The sequence below is a fragment of the Schistocerca piceifrons genome, chromosome 5, assembly GCF_021461385.2.
Source record: "Schistocerca piceifrons isolate TAMUIC-IGC-003096 chromosome 5, iqSchPice1.1, whole genome shotgun sequence".
NCBI lineage: Eukaryota > Metazoa > Arthropoda > Insecta > Orthoptera > Acrididae > Schistocerca > Schistocerca piceifrons.
The window spans coordinates 473,241,104-473,263,762 of record NC_060142.1 but is presented as its reverse complement, the minus strand read 5'-3'; the positions used below and the strand labels follow the sequence as shown (position 1 = coordinate 473,263,762).

The 22,659-nt window shown below is 40.4% G+C and overlaps 1 protein-coding gene across 1 annotated transcript in view; it reads left to right on the top strand.

The window, feature by feature from the left end:
• The window catches only part of LOC124798038 (mitotic checkpoint serine/threonine-protein kinase BUB1-like), a 232,625-nt gene that overhangs the window by 159,897 nt on the left and 50,069 nt on the right, over positions 1-22,659 (top strand). Inside the window, exons 13-15 of the mRNA XM_047261258.1 lie at positions 2,707-3,110; positions 4,405-4,577; positions 22,074-22,193. Coding sequence (XP_047117214.1) covers positions 2,707-3,110; positions 4,405-4,577; positions 22,074-22,193 — 697 coding nt within the window. The remainder of the gene's footprint in view (positions 1-2,706; positions 3,111-4,404; positions 4,578-22,073; positions 22,194-22,659) is intronic.

Genomic DNA, 22,659 nt, shown 5'->3' with positions numbered 1-22,659 from the left:
AGAGCTAGAAAAAGGAAGTGCATTCCGAAAGGTAGCCAAACTCTGTACCTTTTGTTTCTGTGTCTGTCGATGACACAGTACTTCTGCCTTTTGGTGAGTCGTCTCCTTTATTCCTAAATAAATTGTTACAAGTGAATTCTTTTGATTCATTGCAGACCCTATATCTTCTACTTTATTGTAGGAATTCAATAGATTCACAGGTTCGATGTGATCAATGTTTTTTGTACAAGGTTTAGTAATAAAGCTTTAATTACCATATAAAAAAGTTGTTGTTGTTGTTGTTGTGGTGGTGGTCTTCCGTCCTGAGACTGGTTTGATGCAGCTCTCCATGCTACTCAATCCTGTGCAAGCTTCTTCATCTCCCAGTACCTACTGCAGCCTACATCCCTCTGAATCTGCTTAATGTATTCATCTCTTGGTCTCCCTCTACGATTTTTACCCTCCACGCTGCCCTCCAGTACTAAATTAGTGATCCCTTGATGCCTCAGAACATGTCCTATCAACCAATCCCTTCTTCTAGTCAAGTTGTGCTACAAACTCCTCTTCGCCCCAATTCTATTCAATACCTCCTCATTAGTTATGTAATCTACCCATCTAATCTTCAGCATTCTTCTGTAGCACCACATTTCTAAAGCTTCTATTCTCTTCTTGTCTAAACTATTTATCGTCCATGTTTCACTTCCATACATGGCTACACTCCATACAAATTCTTTCAGAAACGACTTCCTGACACTTAAATCTGTACTCGATGTTAACAAATTTCTCTTCTTCAAAAACGCTTTCCTTGTCATTGCCAGTCATTTTATATCCTCTCTACTTCGACCATCATCAGTTCTTTTGCTCCCCAAATAGCAAAATTCTTTTACTACTTTAAGTGTCTCATTTCCTATCTAATTCCCTCAGCATCACCCGACTTAATTCGACCACATTCCATTATCCTCGTTTTGCTTTTGTTGATGTTCATCTTATACCCTCCTTTCAAGACACTGTCCATTCTGCTCAACTGCTCTTCCAAGTCCTTTGCTGTCTCTGACAGAATTATAATGTCATGGGCGAACTTCAAAGTTTTTATTTCTTCTCCATGGATTTTAATACCTACTCCGAACTTTTCTTTTGTTTCCTTTACTGCTTGCTCAATATACTGATTGAATAGCATCAAGGAGAGGGTACAACCCTGTCTCACTCCCTTCCCAACCACTGCTTCCCTTTCATGTCCCTCAACTCTTATAACTGCCATCTGGTATCTGTACAAATTGTAAATAGCTTTTCGCTCCCTGTGATTTACCCCGGCCACCTTCAGAATTTGAAACAGAGTATTGAGTATTCCAGTCAACTTTGTCAAAAGCTTTTCTAAGTCTACAAATGCTAGAAACGTAGGTTTGCCTTTCCTTAATCTTTCTTCTAATATAAGTCGTAGGGTCATTATTGCCTCATGTGTTCCAACATTTCTACGGAATCCAAACTGATCTTCCCCGAGGTCGGCTTCTACCAGTTTTTCCATTTGTTTGTAAAGAATTTGCGTTAGTATTTTGCAGCTGTGACTTATTAAACTGATAGCTCGGTAATTTTCGCATCTGTCAACACCTGCTTTGCTTCGGATTGGAATTATTATATTCTTCTTGAAGTCTGAGGGTATTTCGCCTGTCTCATACATGTTGTTCACCAGATGGTAGAGGTTTTAGTTGAATTATGAGACAGAATTGCTGATCAATACTTATCTTCAGTAGATGTAATACCTGCACTGCAGATAGGTACAGACAAAAGTACACAAATCTATCCTAATTTTGGGAACTAAAGTTTCTTCCTTGGGGAAGACAGAAGGACAGGTTAGGGAAAGATAAAAAGGAAGGGCAGGTTTCTCAGACCCAAAGATGAGAGGCACCCAATTGTTTGTTACTCCCCAAAGTCTCAAAACAGGAAAGCTAGGAGAGTGTTGTATATTTGGCACTGCTGATATTCCACCTCCTGTGAGAATCGACTAACAAGTCTGTTTCTTAGTTTGTTTTCTTATGTCAGTTTTCCTTTTGATGTAATTAATTTTCGTCTGTTTACAGATATGAACCTGCTGACTTGGCACACATTGAAATTCCCCCAACACAAAACCACAGCACGCCACTGGAGGCACAACTATTAATGGAATGAAAATTGGCTTTGCCATTTCATTTTAGCTCTTCTACCATGAAGCTGTGGTATTGTGGTGCAGGGATGTCAGTGTGTACCATGACTGCAGAGATTTACTTACGAACAAACAAAAATTTAAATACATAATCTTTTTTAAAACTAAAGAGGGAGCAGCACTTGTGAGGGAGATGACCATCCCCAGAAGTATGCTCCAACTTCCATACAGGAAAACTAGGAGTAGGTTTCCCACCTGTCAGTACAGCGTAGTAGGCTGTGATTTGTGTAGATTTTTCGTGTGTGTTCATTAGGTTAGTTGTATTAGTTCTTAATTTATATTTTTCATGTAGTGTTCATATGTTTAGTGAAAACACATGCCTGTGTCACCAATTATTTAAAATATGCACTGCAAATGGGCCAGAATAGCTTTGAGAAACAGCCTGTAGATGCTCCTTGATTTGTAGCCAGTAGTACAAACTGATGAGCCTCCTCAAATATTTAAGCTCAGTATTCAAGATTTATTATTAGTTCTCAAAATTTATACACATTTATAAAATTTTAATATAAATGTCTCTCTCTTGTTCATAGCATTGGAAATCCCCCCATTCATGCAAGAACTAGTGAAGAAAAAAAACTGAGAAATATGGCAGAAGAAATTCAGCAAGAGGCAAATTTTACATCACATCCAGTCAGTGAAAGCAAAGAGTTACTGAATCCATTAAAGGATGTAGCATATATTAATAAATCACATGCTGTCAGTGAGATACAAAATATCTGCCCTATTACAGAGCAACGGCATAACTCTCAGAGCAGAGAATTATATCTACGACATTCCTATAGAGACGTCAGAGATGACATAAATCCATTTGATGATGTCTTGATCAGCCAGCTTTTACAGTACTCTGGCTTTGTGGAGAGAAATAAGGGAGGCTGGATAAAAGTTCTATGCAAACCCACCCCTCGGATAAGGCTTCCATTTACACTTAAAATCGGTAAGTTTTCTAAAGTATAAAAGTTCACGTCCTATTTTTTTATTCCACTCAGTGTCTTGTCTATCAGTCCAACTGGGTTCTAACAGGCATTATTTCAAAAACTAACTGTTCATTAGTGCTAATAATTCTTGTCAAAAGTTTCAGCACAATGTTTGGTGAACTTATTAGATGTGACAAATGGTATAGAAGTCTCTCAAGGAATTACCACATTTACTGGCATAATTCTGTTACCTTTTTAGAGATTATGTCGGTTTTGCAATCTCACCGAAATGTGAAAATACGTGAGTTGCATACTACTGCACCCTTTTCATGTTAATAGTCGACAGAATTCATGAAACAAACTTGCTGGTCTATTATTGCCAGCTTACATGGCTCTGAATGCATTTCTCTCCAGGTGGGCCACTACTTTCAGGCTACTACACCACTTCCTTGAATGCTTTGCCCACAATTAGAGGGAAAAAAGAAAGAGAACAATATGCAGAAAAAACTGATTTCTTTGTGATAGACATGTATGACCGACTGCACAGTAGCTTGGATATTTTAATCAATTCAGCTGATAATTTTTCAGAACATCTTTTATGTACAGCTTAATACTTGTCCATTCAGTTGCATTGCATGAACTCATTGGGAAAGATAACCTTAAAATATGTTAAACAAGACAAAAACTGAGGCTCATATTGTGGTATAACGCCCTGTAACAGTGGTTTTAATGTAATGACATGACACTTTATTTCAACATATACTCATTAACATGTCTATATAATTAAAGTGCTTCACCTTAGATGAGCTCAGTCTGATAATGCAGTGCACAAGGCAGATAAATCTAACAGTATTTCTCACAGAGGCTTATTAAGATAAGTAGGTCATCCTTTGAAATATTGTTCAGAAAAATGTAAACACCAGCTATGCTAGACATCTGGAAATATATCTTTTAATATTATCCTATTTGAAACAAAAAGTGCCTAACATACTAACTACTGAAAAGAGAGAAAATATGACTGGCATAGCCTGAACTGAATAACAGTCACAGACACTAGATTTGGAACCTTCATTAGGAGACACAGAAACAAGAACATGTTTTACTGCTCTTATAAAAACCATCTTTAACTTTCTTCCTGGAATTGACATGAATCAGTCAAGAATGAAGCATTATCTGCTGAAGCTGATTATTCATATTTCAAAACTGAATCTGAAAATTTCGCAAGACTGTACAGTTAAATGTAGACATGCAGCGAACTACATGTATGTTATGTTTTCTTTCTCCGTTGTAATACTTGTCATCTCCGATTTTCAGATAATGATATTTATCAAGTGATAAAAGAGATAGGAAAAGGTTCTTATGCTCGAATACTGTGTGCAACTGATAATTATGGTGAAAGAGTAGCTCTGAAGGTTCAGAAGCCATCCTGGCTTTGGGAAGCATATATTGAAGACCAAATTCAGCATCGTATAAAAGGCAAAAATCTGGTAAGAAGAAGCAGTTTCCTTGCATTTATGTTATCTTAATAGCTGTCCTTATGATATGCTCACACTGAATGGCTTGTTCAATTTGTAATTACGTTTGAAATATTTCAGTCCGATGATTTGCATTTATTGATAAAACCTATTACAGTTGTTTGCACATGTGCATAAACCAGATTCTCAGTAACTGAAGTAATGCTTCGGTGCCAGAGTGTAGCTTAAAGAGAAAGGCAGGTGTGCCTTATCACAGATATTATCATAAAAATATTGAAAATATTTGAAAGTAAACAATAGATGAAGACCTGTCTTGTGTCAGTGCTCTTGCCCTTCTTTTAAGACCCCCCTGTGCTGGCAGGTTCGCGGCATTGGGTCTTGTCTGTTTTGCAGTGCTTAAACACCTGAGTTATTTGTGACCTGAGGCTTTCCCGGCGAATGTGCTGTATCCAAGGTTCTCGGGTGTCCAGCCGGATCCGGATGTGCACACCCTATCTGGAACTCGACAGACTTCATTGGCCGCCTGAAGGAGATGACAGTACAAGAATCCGACATCATGGTCAGCTTCGAAGTCGTCTCATTCACACGTGTCCCGCTGGAAGATTCTCTCCACTTAATCAGTGAGAAATTCGGGCCTGAACTGACACAACTGTTCAGGCATGTGTTAACATCTACGTACTTTTGTCTTCAATGGTCAATACCACGAGCAGATCGAAGGAGTAGCCATGGGGAGCCCGCTCTCCCCAGTGGTGGCCTACCTGTTCATGGAGAATTTCGAAGAGGAAGCACTGGAAGCTGCCGAACTGAAACCTGTATGCTCCTTTTGCTACATGGATGACACGTTCGTCATCTGGCCACACGGACAGGAACAGCTACAGATTTTTCTACAACATCTAAATTCGGTCCACAGTAACATTCTTTTCACCATGGAGACCATGGGAACGTAGGTCTGATGGCTCACTGGTCACAGCGTGTACCGCAAGCCGACACGCACTGACCTGTACCTACATGCCTCGAGCTGCCACCATCCAGTGCAGCTTAATGGAATGCTCAGCACATTGGTACATAGAGCACACTCGATCTCTGATGAACAGAACTTCCCAACGGAACTCAAAAACCTGGAGACCGTGTTCCGCAAGAATGGGTATGGCAACTGCAAAATCCAAAGGGCCTTCCGACTACAGAAGTGCAGCAAGAACCGAGATGAAGAACAACCCAAAGAAGAGAAGCAAGCTCTGGCCTTTCTGCCATTTGCTGGCAACGTGTCGTCAAAAATAGGGAGACTGTTAAGGCGACACAAGATTGACACAGTCTTCTGATCACCAGCAAAGATTCGTGACCTACTAGGTACGGCAAAAGATGACATAGACCTTAAGAAAGCGGGCGTATACAAAATCCCATGCGGCTGTGGCAAATCCTACATCGGCCAGACAGTTCGCACGGTCGAAGACTGATGCAAGGAACATGAACGTCACACCCACTTACGCCAACCCAGCCATTCGGCCCTAGCAGAACACTGCATTGAAACCGTACACACAGCAAAATTCGAAGAGACAAAAACCCTGACAGCCACAAGTGCCTACTGGGACATTATCTACAAGGAGGCCATAGAAATTCGCATAACGTGTAACCTCATCAACAGGGACACTGGGTTTCAACTTAGCAAGGCCTGGAAACCATTATTAAACACCATCAAAGAGCAATGGCGCGAGTGGACGCGAGATCCTTCCTCCAAGGCGGACGGTGATGAAATGCGACTACCGCCGGGTGTGGCTGCCGCAACCCCCACCCCTCCCACCACGCGGCACTCCACCGGCCGGCCGGCCGCGCCAGGGTACGAATCGGGACCCCATGGACATAAATACCACGGACACAGTGCAGACAGATCATTCCATCAGCACCACCTGATGATGGCGGAACGCTTATTTGCCAAAATATTGTGGAACTTCGACGATCCGATCCAGCTGGACACCCGAGAATCTTGGATGCACCTGAGTTATTGTAAACAGTGTGCTGCCATCCTGTCCTCACTGGCTGCCTATGGCTCATGCAATGCTGCACCAACAAAACTCAACATGCGTGGACATCAATGTACAGTATTCACAAAACATTTTCGTTTTTTCAGTACTGTCTTGAACCACAAGGTTCAGAGGCTGCGATTGTACTCTGCAGTGCTTAGCCCTCTGACTCCATGTTCATTTACCCTATTAGATCTTCACTTCCAACTAAAAGGTTAGATCTTCATCATGAAAATTAACAATCAATTAATTCTCATGATAATGTATAACGAAATGTACAACTATATCTACAATAGTACTCCACAATTTACACTTTCACTCTTATTTCTCTGTCATTCTACCCTTGAACAGTACATAGTAAAGAAGAACACTTAAATCTTTCCATGTGAGCTTTTATTCCTCTTGCTTTGTTACAATGATCATTTCTGCCTATGTAGGTGGGTGACAACAAAATACTTTCACATTTGCAGACGAAAGTTGGAGATGGAAATTTTCTGGAAAGATCTTGTACCAATAAAAAATGCCTCTGTTTTAATGATTGCCGTACCGTATCCATGACACTCTCTACCATATTTTGCAATAATACAGAATGAACTGCTCTTCTTCAAACTTTTTTGATGTCCTCCATCAGTCGTATCTGTTACGGATCCCATACCGCAGGGCAACAGTCTAACGGAGGATGGACAAGCACAGTGTAGGCAGTCTGTTTAGTGCATTTGTTGCATCTTCTATGTATTCTACCAATAAAATGTAGCCTTTGGTTCATCTCCCACTATACATTATCTATGTGATCATTGCAATTTAAGTTGTTCATAATTTTTATTCCTAGGTATTTACTTGAAATGACAGCTTAGATTTATGTGATATACCAAGTAACAGAAATTTAAAGGATTCCTGTTAGTACTCATGTGCATGACCTCACATTTTCCATTATTTAGGGTCAATGGCCAGTTTCTGCACCATACAGGTATCTTGTCAAAATCAATTTGTGATTGGTTTTGATCTTCTGATGACTTTACTAGATAGTAAATGACAGCATCATCTACAAACAATCTAAGATGGCTGCTCTTATTGCCTCCTAAATCATTTATATAGATTAGAAATAGCAGAGGGCCTATAATACTTTCATGGGGAACATCTGATATCGCTTCTGTTTCATTTGATGACATTCTGTCAGCTACTACAAACTGTGACCTATGGGACAGAAAATTACAAATCCAGTTGCACAACTGAGATTATATTCTATAGGCACGCAATTAGATTAGAAACCACTTGTGAGGAATTGTGTCAAAAGCCTTTCTGCAATCTAGAAATATCAATCAATCGGTCAATCAATTTGTGATCCTCTGTAGACAGCACTCATCATTTCATGAGAATGTAGAGCTAATTTCGTTGCACAAGAATGATATTTTCTGAATCTGTGCTGTCTGTGTGTCAATAGATTTATTTATTTGAAGTAATTCATAATGTTCAAACACAATATGTGTTCCAAAATCCTGCTGCAAATTGCTCTCAGTGATATGAATCTGTACTTCGGCAGATAACACCTGTTATTTTGCTTGAGTATTGATGTGACCTGTGCAATTTTCCAACCTTTAGGTTTGAATCTTTCGTCAAGATAGCAATTGTATGGGATTGCTAAGTATGGAGCTATTGCATCAGCATACCCTGAAAGGAATCTAATAGGTATACAGTATGAACCAGTGGACTTGCCTTTATTAAATAATTTAAGCTGCTTTACTACACTGAGGATATCTACTTATCACATTGACTGCAATTCTTGATTCAAATTCTGGAATATTTGATTTGCCTTCTTTGGTGAAGGAATTTTGAAAAGCCGTACTTGGTAACACTGCTTCAGTTTACACTGTCATCGGTAACATTACCATCACTATTGCACAGTGAAAGTAATAATTGTGTCTTCCTGCTGATGTACTTTCCAGGTATCTTTGAATTTTCTGATAGAATTCAATATTGAGTTTTGGTGTGGAAACTATTAAGAGCATTTCGCATTGAAGTCCACGCTAAATTTCAAGCTTCTGTAAAAAAAATTGCCGTGTTATAACCAGGAATTACACAATAAATATATCACCATTCTACAGTTTATTGACACAACATTGATACAAAATAATTCGGTGCGGAGATTTGATAGTGGTAGATACCGCACGCCTTCCCCCTTGAGGAAGCATCTGCTGCGAATGACACCACATCCAAGTGATCCCCCTCTGAGTCCTCAGCATTGCTGGTGACTTGGGGCAGAGGAGCATATGGACAAAAATACCCTGGCAGGGGGTAAAGGTTGTATGGTGTGGACCTCAGCAGCGGAGCAGGTGGAGCAGGAGGCGTCAGAGGGATGTCTTCATCTTTATTCGGAATTGCCCATGGTTGCTGATTGGGCAACGTCTCGTAGTCTGGGAAGGGCAGCCTCTGGTCTAGGCGATGTCTGGGGTAAGTCGCTAGTGTTGGAGTGTGGTATTGGTCAGCTGGCTGTGAGTGAAAGGCATATATAAGTCTGGTGTTACACTGTCTGGGTGGCTTGGGGTAGGATGAGAATTAGGGGACTGGTAATGATGGTGTGGGAGGACGATGAAAAAAGCTGTTGGGAAACTAGTCAGGGACGAAGTTGATAGCATGTCGCAGAACCACCCTGTGTGGAAGGTGGACCCTGAAGACCTTCCAACCCCCCGTGCTGGACAATTGTTCCTGGAATCCAGGCTGGTTGCTGGCTAAATCCTTTCGCCCACACCAAGGTCCCAGGGCAGAACTTGGAAGCAGGCAGTGGTTGTGCTGGCTGTGGCGTTGGCATGTGCAGGCTCAAGAGGGTCCAGGGCTACTGTCTGTGGATAAGTTCTGCTGTGGACCTCCAACTGCTCAAAATAAAAAGTTAGTGATGCTTCCATGGAGTGATCGTGGAGGTATTTCTTCATGTGAGATTTGAAAGTGTGGGCTATCTTCTCAGTTTCTCCATTAGATTGTGGATGGAAGGCGGCACGTTGGAATGTGGCGAATGCCATGCTGGGCGTGAAAAGTGGACCAGCGTCAGTTACGAGCACATGTAGCAGACCTCCAATCCCAAAAATTTTTTCTAAGGCTGTGATGGGATTGGTGGTTGACAGATTGCATCATACAACGTATGGAAATCTCAAGTAAGCATCAACCACTATCAAGAACATGACGTTAAACACTGGCCCTGCAAAACCAATGTGTACCTGCTCCTAAGGGTGAGCACATGGTGGCCAAGAAGCAAATGAATGTCGTGGGGCTGCCTGCTGGCTTTGGCAGGATAGACATGTCATTCAATCTCCTTGTTCATGCCCAGCCAGTAAGTGAAACTGCGAGTCAGGAGTTTAGTTTAGGACCCAGTGACCTTGGTGCAATAGTTGCAGGATGTGCTGGCATAAAGAATAATGAATGACTACTTGAGGCTATCCCTCATCGGAAATGAGTGGAATCACTCCATCGATCCACATGAGCTGATAGCGAGCATTAAATAACTGACGGAATGCTGCAGAAGCCTATGGAGGCTGTTGTTCAGGCCATCCATGAAGTATGTGACTCTGGACTTGTTGGAGTACCTCATCATTACCGGGTTCATCTGCGATCCTTGAGCTGGTGTTGGGAAGAGAATCTATGCTGGCTACTGCTTCTTCATCCATGTGAAAACACAGGAAATCTTCTTTGTTGAACTGTGGATCAGGTCCCCATGGAAGGCGGGACAGGGCATCAGCGTTGACATTCTCAGTTGTGTTGCAGAAAACAAAAACTTGGAATTTCTTTAATGCGAAGATTATGGCCAGTGCTCTCCCTCCCTCCCTCCCTCCCTCCCTCCCACCCACCCACCCACCCACCCACCCACCCACCCACCCACCCATTGGATGAATGCCTGAGCTGGAAATGATGTGGCTGAGGTACTCAATCTCCGGCTGGAAAAAAAAAAACATTTTTCTTTTCTGCATTTTAGGACAGCTTCTCTTAAGAAGCTGAATAAAGATTTCAGATTGCGAAGGTGTTCCTCCGTGGTTCTCCATGTTACAATGATGTCATCTAAATAGTTAATGCGTGCATCCACTTTGAGTACTAATTTTTCCAAAAACCGTTGAAAAATGGCAGGAGCAGTTGCTATACTAAACATTAAGCATTTCAAATGATAAAGCCCATGCAGCATGTAAAGTGTATGAAACTGTTGATATTCTGCATTGAGGGGAAGTTGGAGGATACATCTGCTAGGTCTATTTTAGAGAAGTAGTTTCCACTTTTTAATTTTGGCAGTAATTCTTCCAGCTTAGGAATAGGATATGTCTCACTCTCTGATTGGGCACTGACAGTTACTTTAAAATCGCTGCGCAGTTAGATATTCCCTGATGCCTGTCAGAGTATGACTAGTGGGGTAGCCCATCGACTAGAAGGAATAGGTTCTAAAACTCCAATTGTAGTTAGGCAATCCAATTCTTTCTTTACTTGCTCTTTGAGAGCTAACAGAACAGTGCCGGCTTGAAAGTAATGAGGCCATGCATTGTGTTTCAGTGTGATGTACACCTAAAAATCCTTTTATGGTGCTGAGTTCTGGGGTGAACAGGTCCTCATAATCGTCTATTGAAAATCCAAATTTCTGAAAAGAGTCCAGTCCAAACAAGTTCTCAGCGGAATCACTGTTAACAAATAAGAAGGTAATGTGGCAGATGATATTATGATATGTCGTGGCAGTTTGACTTGACCACACACTGGAATGGTATGTTTATTATACACCATTAGACATCTCTTTGTATCTTGCAAGGGAGGAGCTGTAATTCAGAATGCTCACAGTTGTGCCAGTGTCTACTGGTAATTGAACTGGTTTCTCTGCAATTTGCACTTCTACGAAAAGCTTATTGGAGGTCCCTTGATGGTCTACAGTGGCCACCAGATTAACATCCATCTGTTGGGCAGGAAACTTTCTTGCCTGGAGGGACTTACGACATATAGAAGAAAAGTGTTGGTAATAAGCTCATCTGCCAGGTCGGTCTTCACATTGATGTTTTTTTTTTAAACAAGATGGCAATCTTTTTGGTACCCAGGACTGGTTTGATCAGCTGTTAAGCGGCATGGAGGACATTGTTGGTTAATGTTACAGCATCCCATGTGTACTGTTGCTGCATGTAAATTGCCATTAGTGTAATCATTGGCTGCTGGCTCGGATGTGTTTACATTAGCAGCAGCTAAGTTGATCCATGGGTCTAGTTGCTTGCCTGCTGCTCAGGATACTTCGAAGCATTGTACTAAGTCCAAACCATTGCCTAATGGTGGGTCTCTGAGTTGAAGTGCCTAATGCTGGAAATTGCTGTTGAACGTAGCCCGGATGGCCATGTCCTTGATCATTTCTTCTGCATAGGACGCCTTACTTTTATGGGTAACAAAATGACTTGGCATACTGGACATGGCATTATCTCAGCTGCACGTAATAGTGCACCACTGCTTGGTGCAGAGGTTTAACAGTGGTGGATACCACATGCCAATGTTGGGGACTTTGCAGTCTTTTAAATTTGGCAAGTTTTTTAAATTGTTTCTGTAACAGTGTTCCAACCTGTTTTGTATACCATGAGGACCCATTCGTTTTCTTATTAAGTTGTTTGCTATAAATCTCCCCATTACGGTCAATACTGTTTCTTTGAATTTTAGCCACACCAGGTATGCACTTACATAGTTCAGAAGGATTAGAGGCTATGTCTTAGGAAGGCATCAACTGAATTACTGTCCGCTTTTTTAGATAGATATATTTTGCAATTATCTTTGCTGGGTTTGAATGTTATGGGATTCAGTCTCGTTACAATGACTTCATGGTCACTAATCCCTGTAGCTGTCATAATGCTTCCTATTTGCTCAGGATTATTTGTTGCTAAGAGATCAACTATGTTTTTGCAATCATTTACACTTCAAGTGGGCTCCTGAACTAATTGCTCAAAATAAATTTTGGGGAAAGCGTTCTGCACAATTTCAGATGATATTTTACATCTGCAACTTACTTAAAAAATATGCTAACATCCCCCTAACCATCTTGCAAATCTATGTATATTGCTTAACACCTCACCACACTTCTCAGTGTGCTCATGGCCTGTTCAGTAGGCTTATAATCTCTTAAATACTAGGAAATATGTTTATTACTACTACATATGCCACAATGTCATCCATACAACAGATATGTTTATACTTCAAGCTTTCCACCTACAAATGAGAATGATACTCTAAAGATCTTTTTCTCTCCCTGCAGTATCCTTAACAAATCACTTTTAACAGTACCTGGTCTAGCCCAATTAATCTCTTATGCATGACATCGCTTTTGTCTAGACAGTGGTTTTAAAACCCATTGTTGTGGAACATCATTCGGAACCTTGTCCCTGCCACAACAATATGCCTTATACTTTCCTAGAAAACATATTCCCAAACCTATCCTTGCAAATGAATCACATATGGTACTACCACTCACAGTACATCAACCAATAGTTGCACTTGTCTCTCTCACCTTAATGTCAGTAACAGACACTATTGTTCCCGAAATGCTCAGCTTTCTGGTACCCCTACTCACCCAAAGGTGCTTCCTGGTGCCTCATGGCACTATGTTTTACAAATTAATCCTTAGTAGATTTGTATGCAATTTAACTGGTTTGTTCCTTAAGACAGGTACACATTTGCAACAGTACTTTACTGGTGACAGCTTGCCCTACCTGGAGTTTTCTCCTTCCAAGTTTCACCATTCACCACTGAAGGTCAGTTCTGGCATGACAATCAGGCAGAAAGTTTTCTCTCCCATTTTCCTCGTGCACTTCAGATATATTAGGACCATCATACATCTCAGACTGCGGCTGTGTTGTAAACAGGAGTTTTCTCCTTCTAAATTTCACCATTCATCACCGAAGGTCAGTTCTGGCTTGACAGTCAGGCAGAAAGTTTTCTCTCCAGTTTTCCCCGTGCCCTTCAGCTATATTGGGACCACACACACCTCAGACTGCAACTGTTTTGTAAACAGCTCACAGTGCATGTCAACAGCTTGTTCTGCAAGGCTGTGACCAAGTGCTCCCACTACTGTAACATTCTCAACCTGAGGCACACACTCTTCAAAAGATTCTGCCTTGTCACCCCTATCATTATCATCTCCTTTTCCTATGTTCATGAATGCACTAAGCAGATTCAGAAAGATGTAGGTTGTGGTAGGTACTGGGAGATGAAGAAACTTGCACAAGATAGAGTAGCATGGAGAGCTGCATCAAACCAGTCTCAGGCCTGAAGACCACAGCAACGACAACAACACGTTCATCGTGCTTCTGAGGAAATATATGCATCTGTACCATTTCTTCCACAATATTTTTAACACAGTTATCTTCATCAACAGCTTCCCATACATTCTCCATAGTATCTGCAATAGCATCATTGTATGCAGTTCTGCTCTGCATACCACAAGAATCAGTGGCACATGAACTTCTCTGTACATCTGGCCCAGGTTTCACGGCCTCTTAAACAACACCCATTATCACACAGTGGGTTAGGTACTACTACACTTACATCACCCCTGTTGCTATCCACACACTTATTTACTTTAGTACAGCCCACCCTTACTCTGTCTGGCACTACAGCTACCTCAGGCTCCACAATACCACATATTGGAGCTGATACTTTTACATTACTCCTTTCAACATTCACAATGTTAGTACCCTGTATATTGCATGAATTCTGAGCGATTTGCACAACACTAGTACCCTGTTCATTGACCATCGTAATTTTCCCACTTAAAAGATCATCATTTAAACTAGACACAAGCCTGTTCCTCTCTGTTTCAGCTTTCTCCTTCTCCCTCCTCTCTGCTTTCTCTGTTTCCCTTCTTTCCAACCTTTTCAAAACCATCTTATTTCTCACATCCTTAGGCCCATTTTCAATCCATCAGTGATAGAGCCTTCTCTGTCTCTCCTTTACATACTCCTGAGAATTGAGAAGCACTATTTCCTTCTCCCTCGCCTTAATGGCTTCCGGTCTCTTGGACAAATTTGCACTCTCTGCTCGCAACTTATCTACTTTGGCTACTATGATATGGAATTCCTCCTCCATGGTAGCCCTTTGTAACCTGCTCTTGGTGGTACTGACTATCAATCACACACACACACACACACACACACACACACACACACACACACACAAACAAAGATACTGAAGCATATCACTATCCTGAAACTTCTCACTATTTTACAAGCTTATGTACCAAGCTGTTTTCCTTGCTCAACACCATTGCCCGTTTGAAATGGCCCAGATCAACACACATTTCCTACCATTCTCAGACTCACCTTTCATAAAAACTCTATTTAATAAATACAACAACACAGCAAAACAAAATCAGATTAGGAGGAGGAGACTTAACTGAACACTTATGATAACACTTCTTACTGTAACTACTCTGCCTGATTGGCTGCTCATAGCTATTACTTACACTTTGGGAATAATGAATATTTCTTGACAGTACTTACCTTTCGCTCCTGAATCACTACATGTAATTAGCATCTTATATAATCCTAGACAGTGAGCCACGTCCATTATTCATGACAACATGTATTGCAAAACTAACCTTCCTATTTACATACTTACTGAACACTGTCTGTGACTACCTGCCTCATACTGAGCTTACCAATACTCTTACACATATGGCAAAAAGAAAGTATTGACTCTCCATGATGCCCACAGTAGAGCAATAGTCAAGTCATCTTCATCTATTGACAGCAAATTTAGGCATTTTTGATCCATCTTCTGTTGCCAAGTGAAGTTGACCTGGGAATGAAAGGCCACTGGGCTGTGGCAGTAGACTGCGATAAGGGTGCTGGTTGATGGCAGCTTAGTAAAATAACATTAACAAGTCAGTCATTTCATTACAAGCCATTCAGCTACACTCTGACGCCACAGTATAGCGACAACACCTCTCTGGATGCATGGCATAGTTGGCGCATACAGTACGGTGACAGTGGACAATTAGCCAGTGCCTCATGACATTTGCACCCCCGAATGGTGACTGTTGCAGCCAGCTAGCAGCATGCAACCCAGTTAGGAGTGTGTGCAAGTGGCACCAGCAGCACAGACAATGAGCGGAATGCTTGCAGAAAATGCTAAGCACCTGGTGGGAAATCCTGCCTCTATGGGTGGCGGCGTAAGGCACCATGTTCCTTGCTCCATAATACAATGGGAAACAGCTGCCCTGAGGGCAGGAGTTGAGCTGCTAATGGAGTGAGCCTTGAAGTGACCCACCAGTGGAGAGGCTCCAAGTCGTAGAAGGTGTGCTTGGTGCAGGAAGATGGTGTGTGGTAGTGACTGACTGGGTTTGTGGTGGCTGCTTGCTGGTCCATGCTGCAGCAGTGCTTGGTGTAGCCCCCTCGTCATTGTAGGTCTGCCAGGCTGTGATGTATTTGCTAAGAAGCCACAGCTATTTTTTGCAACTTAGTGACTCATTGTTGTGCCATTACATTGCTTCCAGTCATGTTCCTGACAACATTTCTGTGGCCCGTTGGAGGAGAAATAGTATGGTCTATTCTGTAATACCTCTAATTGCTGTGTTGGGAGGTTCACGAAATCCACATAGTCTGATTTTCCACCACCACCTGAAATACAGAACCCAAAGAATCCTCACATCCTCACCCAAAATAACAGCCCACCCAAACCCTTGCACGATACCATTGACTATCAGAACTGAGGGATAGGGGTAAGTGAGGAGGAAATGATATGATGATTGTTGAAGTGATGGCATGGCTGATGTGTTGACTTTCATGTATGAGGACACAGAGAGAACATTTCAATTAATATTAGCACCATATCAATGTGAACAACAGAAATACAGTGTAAACTATGCATTGTACTTTCTTTCCTGGATGAACTAAGACAGTTTTTGTGTGTGAAAGGGATGCTGACTAGTGAAACAATGCATGTGCATGATACGAGATTTAAACATTACGAGGACTTTACTTTAATGTTAATAACCTTTTAACTTTGTCAAGTCACTGAAACTGTTTCTCAAATACCATGGAGTAGAATACTGAATAGGCAACTGTACTTTGTAAATGTGTCAGAGCCACGTGTTTCAAATTGTGGACACTCTGGAACTGCAATCCCACAACATCTATTTCATGACAAATACAGTAACAATATATGAGACACATCATTTCCTGGAACAGGTAGGTGATGAATCTGGATATGATATTTTCAATGCAGAGTCATCAAATACCATTTCGGAACCCTGCAACAAGATAAGGTGCAGTCAGAGTGGAGCTTTTTGAAACAGGTTGCTAAACAGACTCAGTCTCTCAGTTGAAAAAGTAGTACATTATATGTTTGCTCTTTTAAAAAATCCTGTTACGCTTTTAATAATGTCTTCGATCAACAGTATTGTCACATGTTGCTGCAACAATACTGACATGCAAATATAGTATTTGCTTCACATCTTTCCATACAGTTTTTCTATTGATTTTTAAAATTGTAGTCACACATGCTCCTAATCATTCACTGCATTTGCCTTAGCCCACATATTCTCCTTTAATAAATAATTTACATTTGGAAGGGAACAGGTTTACAAGTGGCTGTTATACTATGTTAGTGCAAAACACGCTTTGTTCTGATTGGTCGAGAACTTATGCAAACATGTTTTGGGACTTGTTTGTTTTCAATGGTGGGCAGGGGTTGTGCTTATCAGTGCATTTGAAATGGTTTTTTTCCCCACCCTGCATGCCCTTGCTTCATGAGACACTGCAGAGAGGTTTGGCATTTAAACCAAGATATTGGTGCAAAGTGTGGTGATGAGGAACCTTACACACCACCTCTCCTCCCCTTGCCAGTCATATACTGGCAATGAAAGTTTTTCCCACCACCAGGATTCAAACCAGCTTACCCCCGGCTTGAGTGCCACCTCACAAGTATGCGTTAATGACCTCAGCAATGAAGGCGGGTAGTGTATTTTGGAATGACTGAGTGCATTCTGGGTGCATACATACTTATTATTCAATAACATTAGTACAAGGACTTTTCCAAAATAAAGGTTTCCAAAGCACTGGGGGACACAGAGAAACTGTTCGAGTCGCTGTTGGCCACACTGTTGTGATCGGTGGTTCCCCTACTCACAAATATACATGCACGTACGTCGCTCAGGTGCAAAATTTCGTGCAGTCATTTGATTTTTTAATGCAAAAGGTATTAAACTGATTGAAATTCATCACCAATTTTCGAAAGTGTATGGACAGTCTCGCATGAATGTGAAAAATGTTTGCAAGTGGTGTGAAGAGTTTATAGCTGGTTGTACTCGAATTCAGTTGGGCAGTTGCAATGACTGAAGAAATCATGCATAAAGATTGGAGGATCACAATGGATACTCTTTGCAGTTGGGTTCCTGAGAGAGGTGCCTTGGGGCACCATCCACAGGGCTTTAATGGAAAAGTTGAAATATCAGCAGGTGTGTGTAAGGTGGGTACTGCATATGCTGAGAAGAAGAAACAAGCAACAATGAGTTGAGTCTTCCTGTGAATTTCCTCTCCTCTTTGTAGACAAAAATTGACAACTTCTTGGGCTCAATTATCATGGATGATGGAACTTCACATTCCACTTTGCACCAAAACAACAGCCCTGCAAATGGCAGCATCCCTTGTTGCTCAAGCTGCAAAAATTTTAACAAATCCGGTCTGCCAGTACGTCATGGCAACTGTGTTTGGGGACCAGAATGGGTTACTGTCCCCATTGAGTTGTATGAAGATCATCTTGCTGGCTATTGAAAGGAGATATATACATGGTTCAGAATTAAAGTGATCTAACTCCTTGAAAGTTACTGTTGGTCAGCTTGCTGTCTGCTGGGTCAGCTATAGATGCTGACAGGTATTGTGAAACATTGGAAAAACTCAGAAGGCAATTCAAAATGGAGAACAGAGATGATGAGTAAATGCAGAAGCATTCTCCACGACAGCACCCACCCATGTGGTGTTTTTCAAGCCAACAATATCCTGAAAACCTTTCATATGAATGTCATCACCTGCCCACCACACATTCCAGACTTGGCACCAAGTGACTACCACCTGTTACCTACATGTAAGGAACATTTGTCTAGATGGTGGTTCTGGTGCAACAATGAGGTGAAAGGTTAGGTTCGGCATTTCCTGAAGGACATGGCAGTGAACAGTATGACACAGACACCATAAAACTGCCACAGTGCCTACAAAAAAGGAGTGGCTGAAATGGCGATATGTGAAAAAATAAAGCATTCTTCAATCTTTAAAGTGATATAAATATTGTAGGGAATAAATGGTTGTTTATCTAAAAATATGGGAAATCTTACTTCTTGTTGTTCTCATACTATGTATTTGGGGGAGGGGGACTATAATGTCAGAGAATAATGCATATTTAATTTTCTTGATACTGCTTTTTGCATGCAAGAGTAAGGGCACAGGGTGCAACTTTATTGATTTTGAGTTCGACAGCAAGTTTAACTTCATTCTTTTTACTTCAGAGTCCTACTTGTGGAATTAATCACCCTTGACTAAAACACCTAAGTTTATTCAGTGTAGAATAATGAGATTAGGTCACCACTTAAGGCATCGATCGAATTTCAGGCTGCTTTTTTAAACAGATATTTATTTTTGGTGGATTTGCATGTTATGGCATTCAATCTCACTGCAACGAATGACAGACTTATTTGATCAGGATTTTTTATCGCTAAGAGGTCTACTAAGGTATGCAAACATTTACACTTCATACTGACTCATGAACTAAATGCTCAAAATAACTATTACAAATAATAATTGATTTCCTTCAAATGTAACAGTTAGGAAGCAAAGAATCACATCATATGTCCCCATTGAGTTGTATGAAGATCATCTTGCTGGCTATTGAAAGGAGATATATACATGGTTCAGAATTAAAGTGATCTAACTCCTTGAAAGTCAATTTTGAGAGAAAGGTCTGAGACAGACCACTTGAATTAATTAACCATACGATTCAAATAATTTCAAAGTTCATGTATGTGTGGTACATGTTTATATGCACTGTTATGATATAGTATACCAACTGTCTCATTATAGTTATTGGTTGGAAGCTTACAATTTAATACTGTGTGAGACCTGGTTCACTTGAAGCCTTAAACTTTTGGGAAAGTATATGGCGTAAGATTTATTACTGACATTAGTTTTAAATCACAGTACAGTACAGATCTGTTTCATATTACATTAACACACAAACCTTTCATATTCTCAGTTTTTGTAAGCGTTATGCTTAGAAAGTCTGTAGTATTATTACACTTGTAACAACTGCATATTAAAGTACTTCTTAATATTCTAGTCACAAACAATGTTACCGGCACCCTCATTCTCTGAAGTTTTATCACTGGAGCATATGTTCAGCTGTACTAAAATGTATTTGAAGTTTGTTAGAGTCTGCAAAGGTCTTTCTTGCCCTTTCTTTCCAGATTAAGGTCTCAAAAGGAAGTACAGAGTTTTTTGAAAGTTTATTTAAATTTAATTATCAAGTGTGAGCCTTTTTCAAAGCTCAGCTGCCTTGTATTTATCCAGTTGACAGGCTGTCATGAGTTCTCTTTCTTCTTAGTTATAGAGCTTTTCAGACTTTTGGTGCACAGATATTCATTTCTGGACATTTAAAGAACTAAGATTTTAGACATATTCCTCTTGGCTGATTTTATAATTTTGATTGAGGTGTTTGGCACGTAAATGTATTGTTTTTCTTTGCTAGTTTTTATTATTATTATACTAAAAGTCAGTATCATTTAGCAAGAATCAATGTTCAGACATTATGAATCACAAATCTATAGTCTTTATTTTCAGATCAGGAATGTGAGCTAGTTTTAATAGTGTAAGGTTCAGTTTGATGTGTTCATTTTGTCCAGTGTATGAGTCTGAAACAAGAACTGCATGCTTCAAGTTTCTCAAGTTTTCTCTTGCCGACCAAATTGGTGCAGGGTGCAACCCGGTATTTGTATTTCGAAGGGTCGTGATTGCTGATGCAAGATGTACCAGGTACTTGTAAGAATCAAGAACAAGGAGATTGTGGACATAGTTGACTATAGCTCTGGGAACAATTGACAATATAAATGGGGGAAAGAGTTCTAATGCAATCTGGGGGTTGAAAATTTCACTATTGACATGATTCATGTCTTTACAACACAGTGATAGATTGTACTGAGAAACAGTAAAATTTCCTTCTCCCTTACCCTTCCTCCTCCTGCCCCTCCCACTGTGTGTGTGTGTGTGTGTGTGTGTTCCTTTAGTTAATTGCATTGTGCGCCTAGGGGATTTCCATGAATAACAAATACCAATCCAGTGGGGTAACTCACAGTTATAGCTATTTTATTACTTTACACATAGAGTTCATTTCAGGGAGAAACGATTAACAATATGTGAAGTATTGGAGACTTAAGAATCTTGGAGAGAGGTCTGCTTCTTAAATAGCTTGCTGTATGTGGTTCCACAATGGTCTGAAACCAGGGAGTTGAATGAAGCTTAAGCTGCAGATAACTACTACCTCTGAAACAAAATCCAAAAACCAACACACAGCAACTGCTCCACATCAATTTAGATCTATTAATTAAATACATAAATTAAAGAATTAATAGCAACATGGTCAATTACTTCCAACACATTTTGAATTATAGAGTACTATAACACCATATGTCAAAGTGCTTGCGACGTATTTCGTATCTCTGTTATTCTGTACAACCAGAGATGCATCAGCATTAGGAATGGTAAGTGTAATTTTCAGTAAAAGTAATGATTAGTAATTTGTCTGGAAAATCAAAAATTCATATGGAAATTTATGTTACGTGCAAAGTCAAGAAATTCTGATAGATTCTGCCGGAACTCGCAGCTGCTTATTGACTGAAACAAATGTTTAGAATCATTTGTTACAAATCACTTTGTGAGACTCTACTTTGGAAAACAGTTTGGTGGCACCACAGAAGGGAAGGCAAAGCAGTGCATTGAGTTAACAACATTGGGACAACAGAATTGCTTTGTTTTTAGGGAGAATGTAGAGCGTCTTTTTCAACAACTCATCAGCAAAATGTTCAAGGCTGGATGGATTTTCATGCAGATTGTAGTAAATTGTGCAACCTGGCAAACACCAGGAATTGGCCTTGTCACAGAAGCTGCCGACACACCTCCCTCTACACCCTGCCTCTGCATGTTGGATCACCCATAAGTCCGGTTTCAAAGTGCACCACCATGTTCTGGGAATATGAAATTACTGCAATGAAGTCTGCTGTTTTTGTGGTTGCATGGCACTAGGCATCCAAAAATTTGCAAATCTTTGCAGTGCATTGTAAATCGTGACTGTTGACTGACGGCTGTCAGCAAAACTATTAATAAACATAAATGTAGAGGTCACGTGAAAATGGAAATATATTTAGAAGAGATCAGAAGTGTTTTGTGAAGGTTTTAACCTATGCACAATTCCCAAATAGAAGATAAAAATGCCTAAAAAGTATCTTCACTGTCTGTTTTAGGCTTTGTGTTTTGCCAATCCAAGTAGGGTATATGAATATTCTGATGGCAGCATAATGGTACATGAATATCTTAAATATGGCAGCGTTCTGAACTTCATAACAGAGGCAAGGAAGGGAAATGTAAGTATAAAAGCTCTAACAAGCTAAATTTTCTTTGTTTCTAATCAGATTTTTGTCATATCTTTAAACTGTTTTCCGGATTAAACGTATATATTTTTTGCTGGACAAATTTTTGTGAAAAAGTAAATTCTTTAGTCATTTTATTCTTTTTCCTGGCACTAGTGTTGTGAACTTTACAAAATCATTTTAAATTAACGAGTTAATTGCATTTACAAACAATATAAAATCTGGGATGGAATAATGACAGTATTATGAAAAGGATAGCTGCTATTCACCGTAGAGCAGAAATTTTGAATCATAGATAGTCACAGCAAAAAGACTCAGAAAGTAAGCTTTTGCCCAGCATGGTCTGCGCATGGGAAATAGATAACATATGCGCACATGCCCCCCCCCCCCCCCCCACACACACACACACACACACACACACACACACACACACACACACACGTGCTTGCGTGCACTCGCA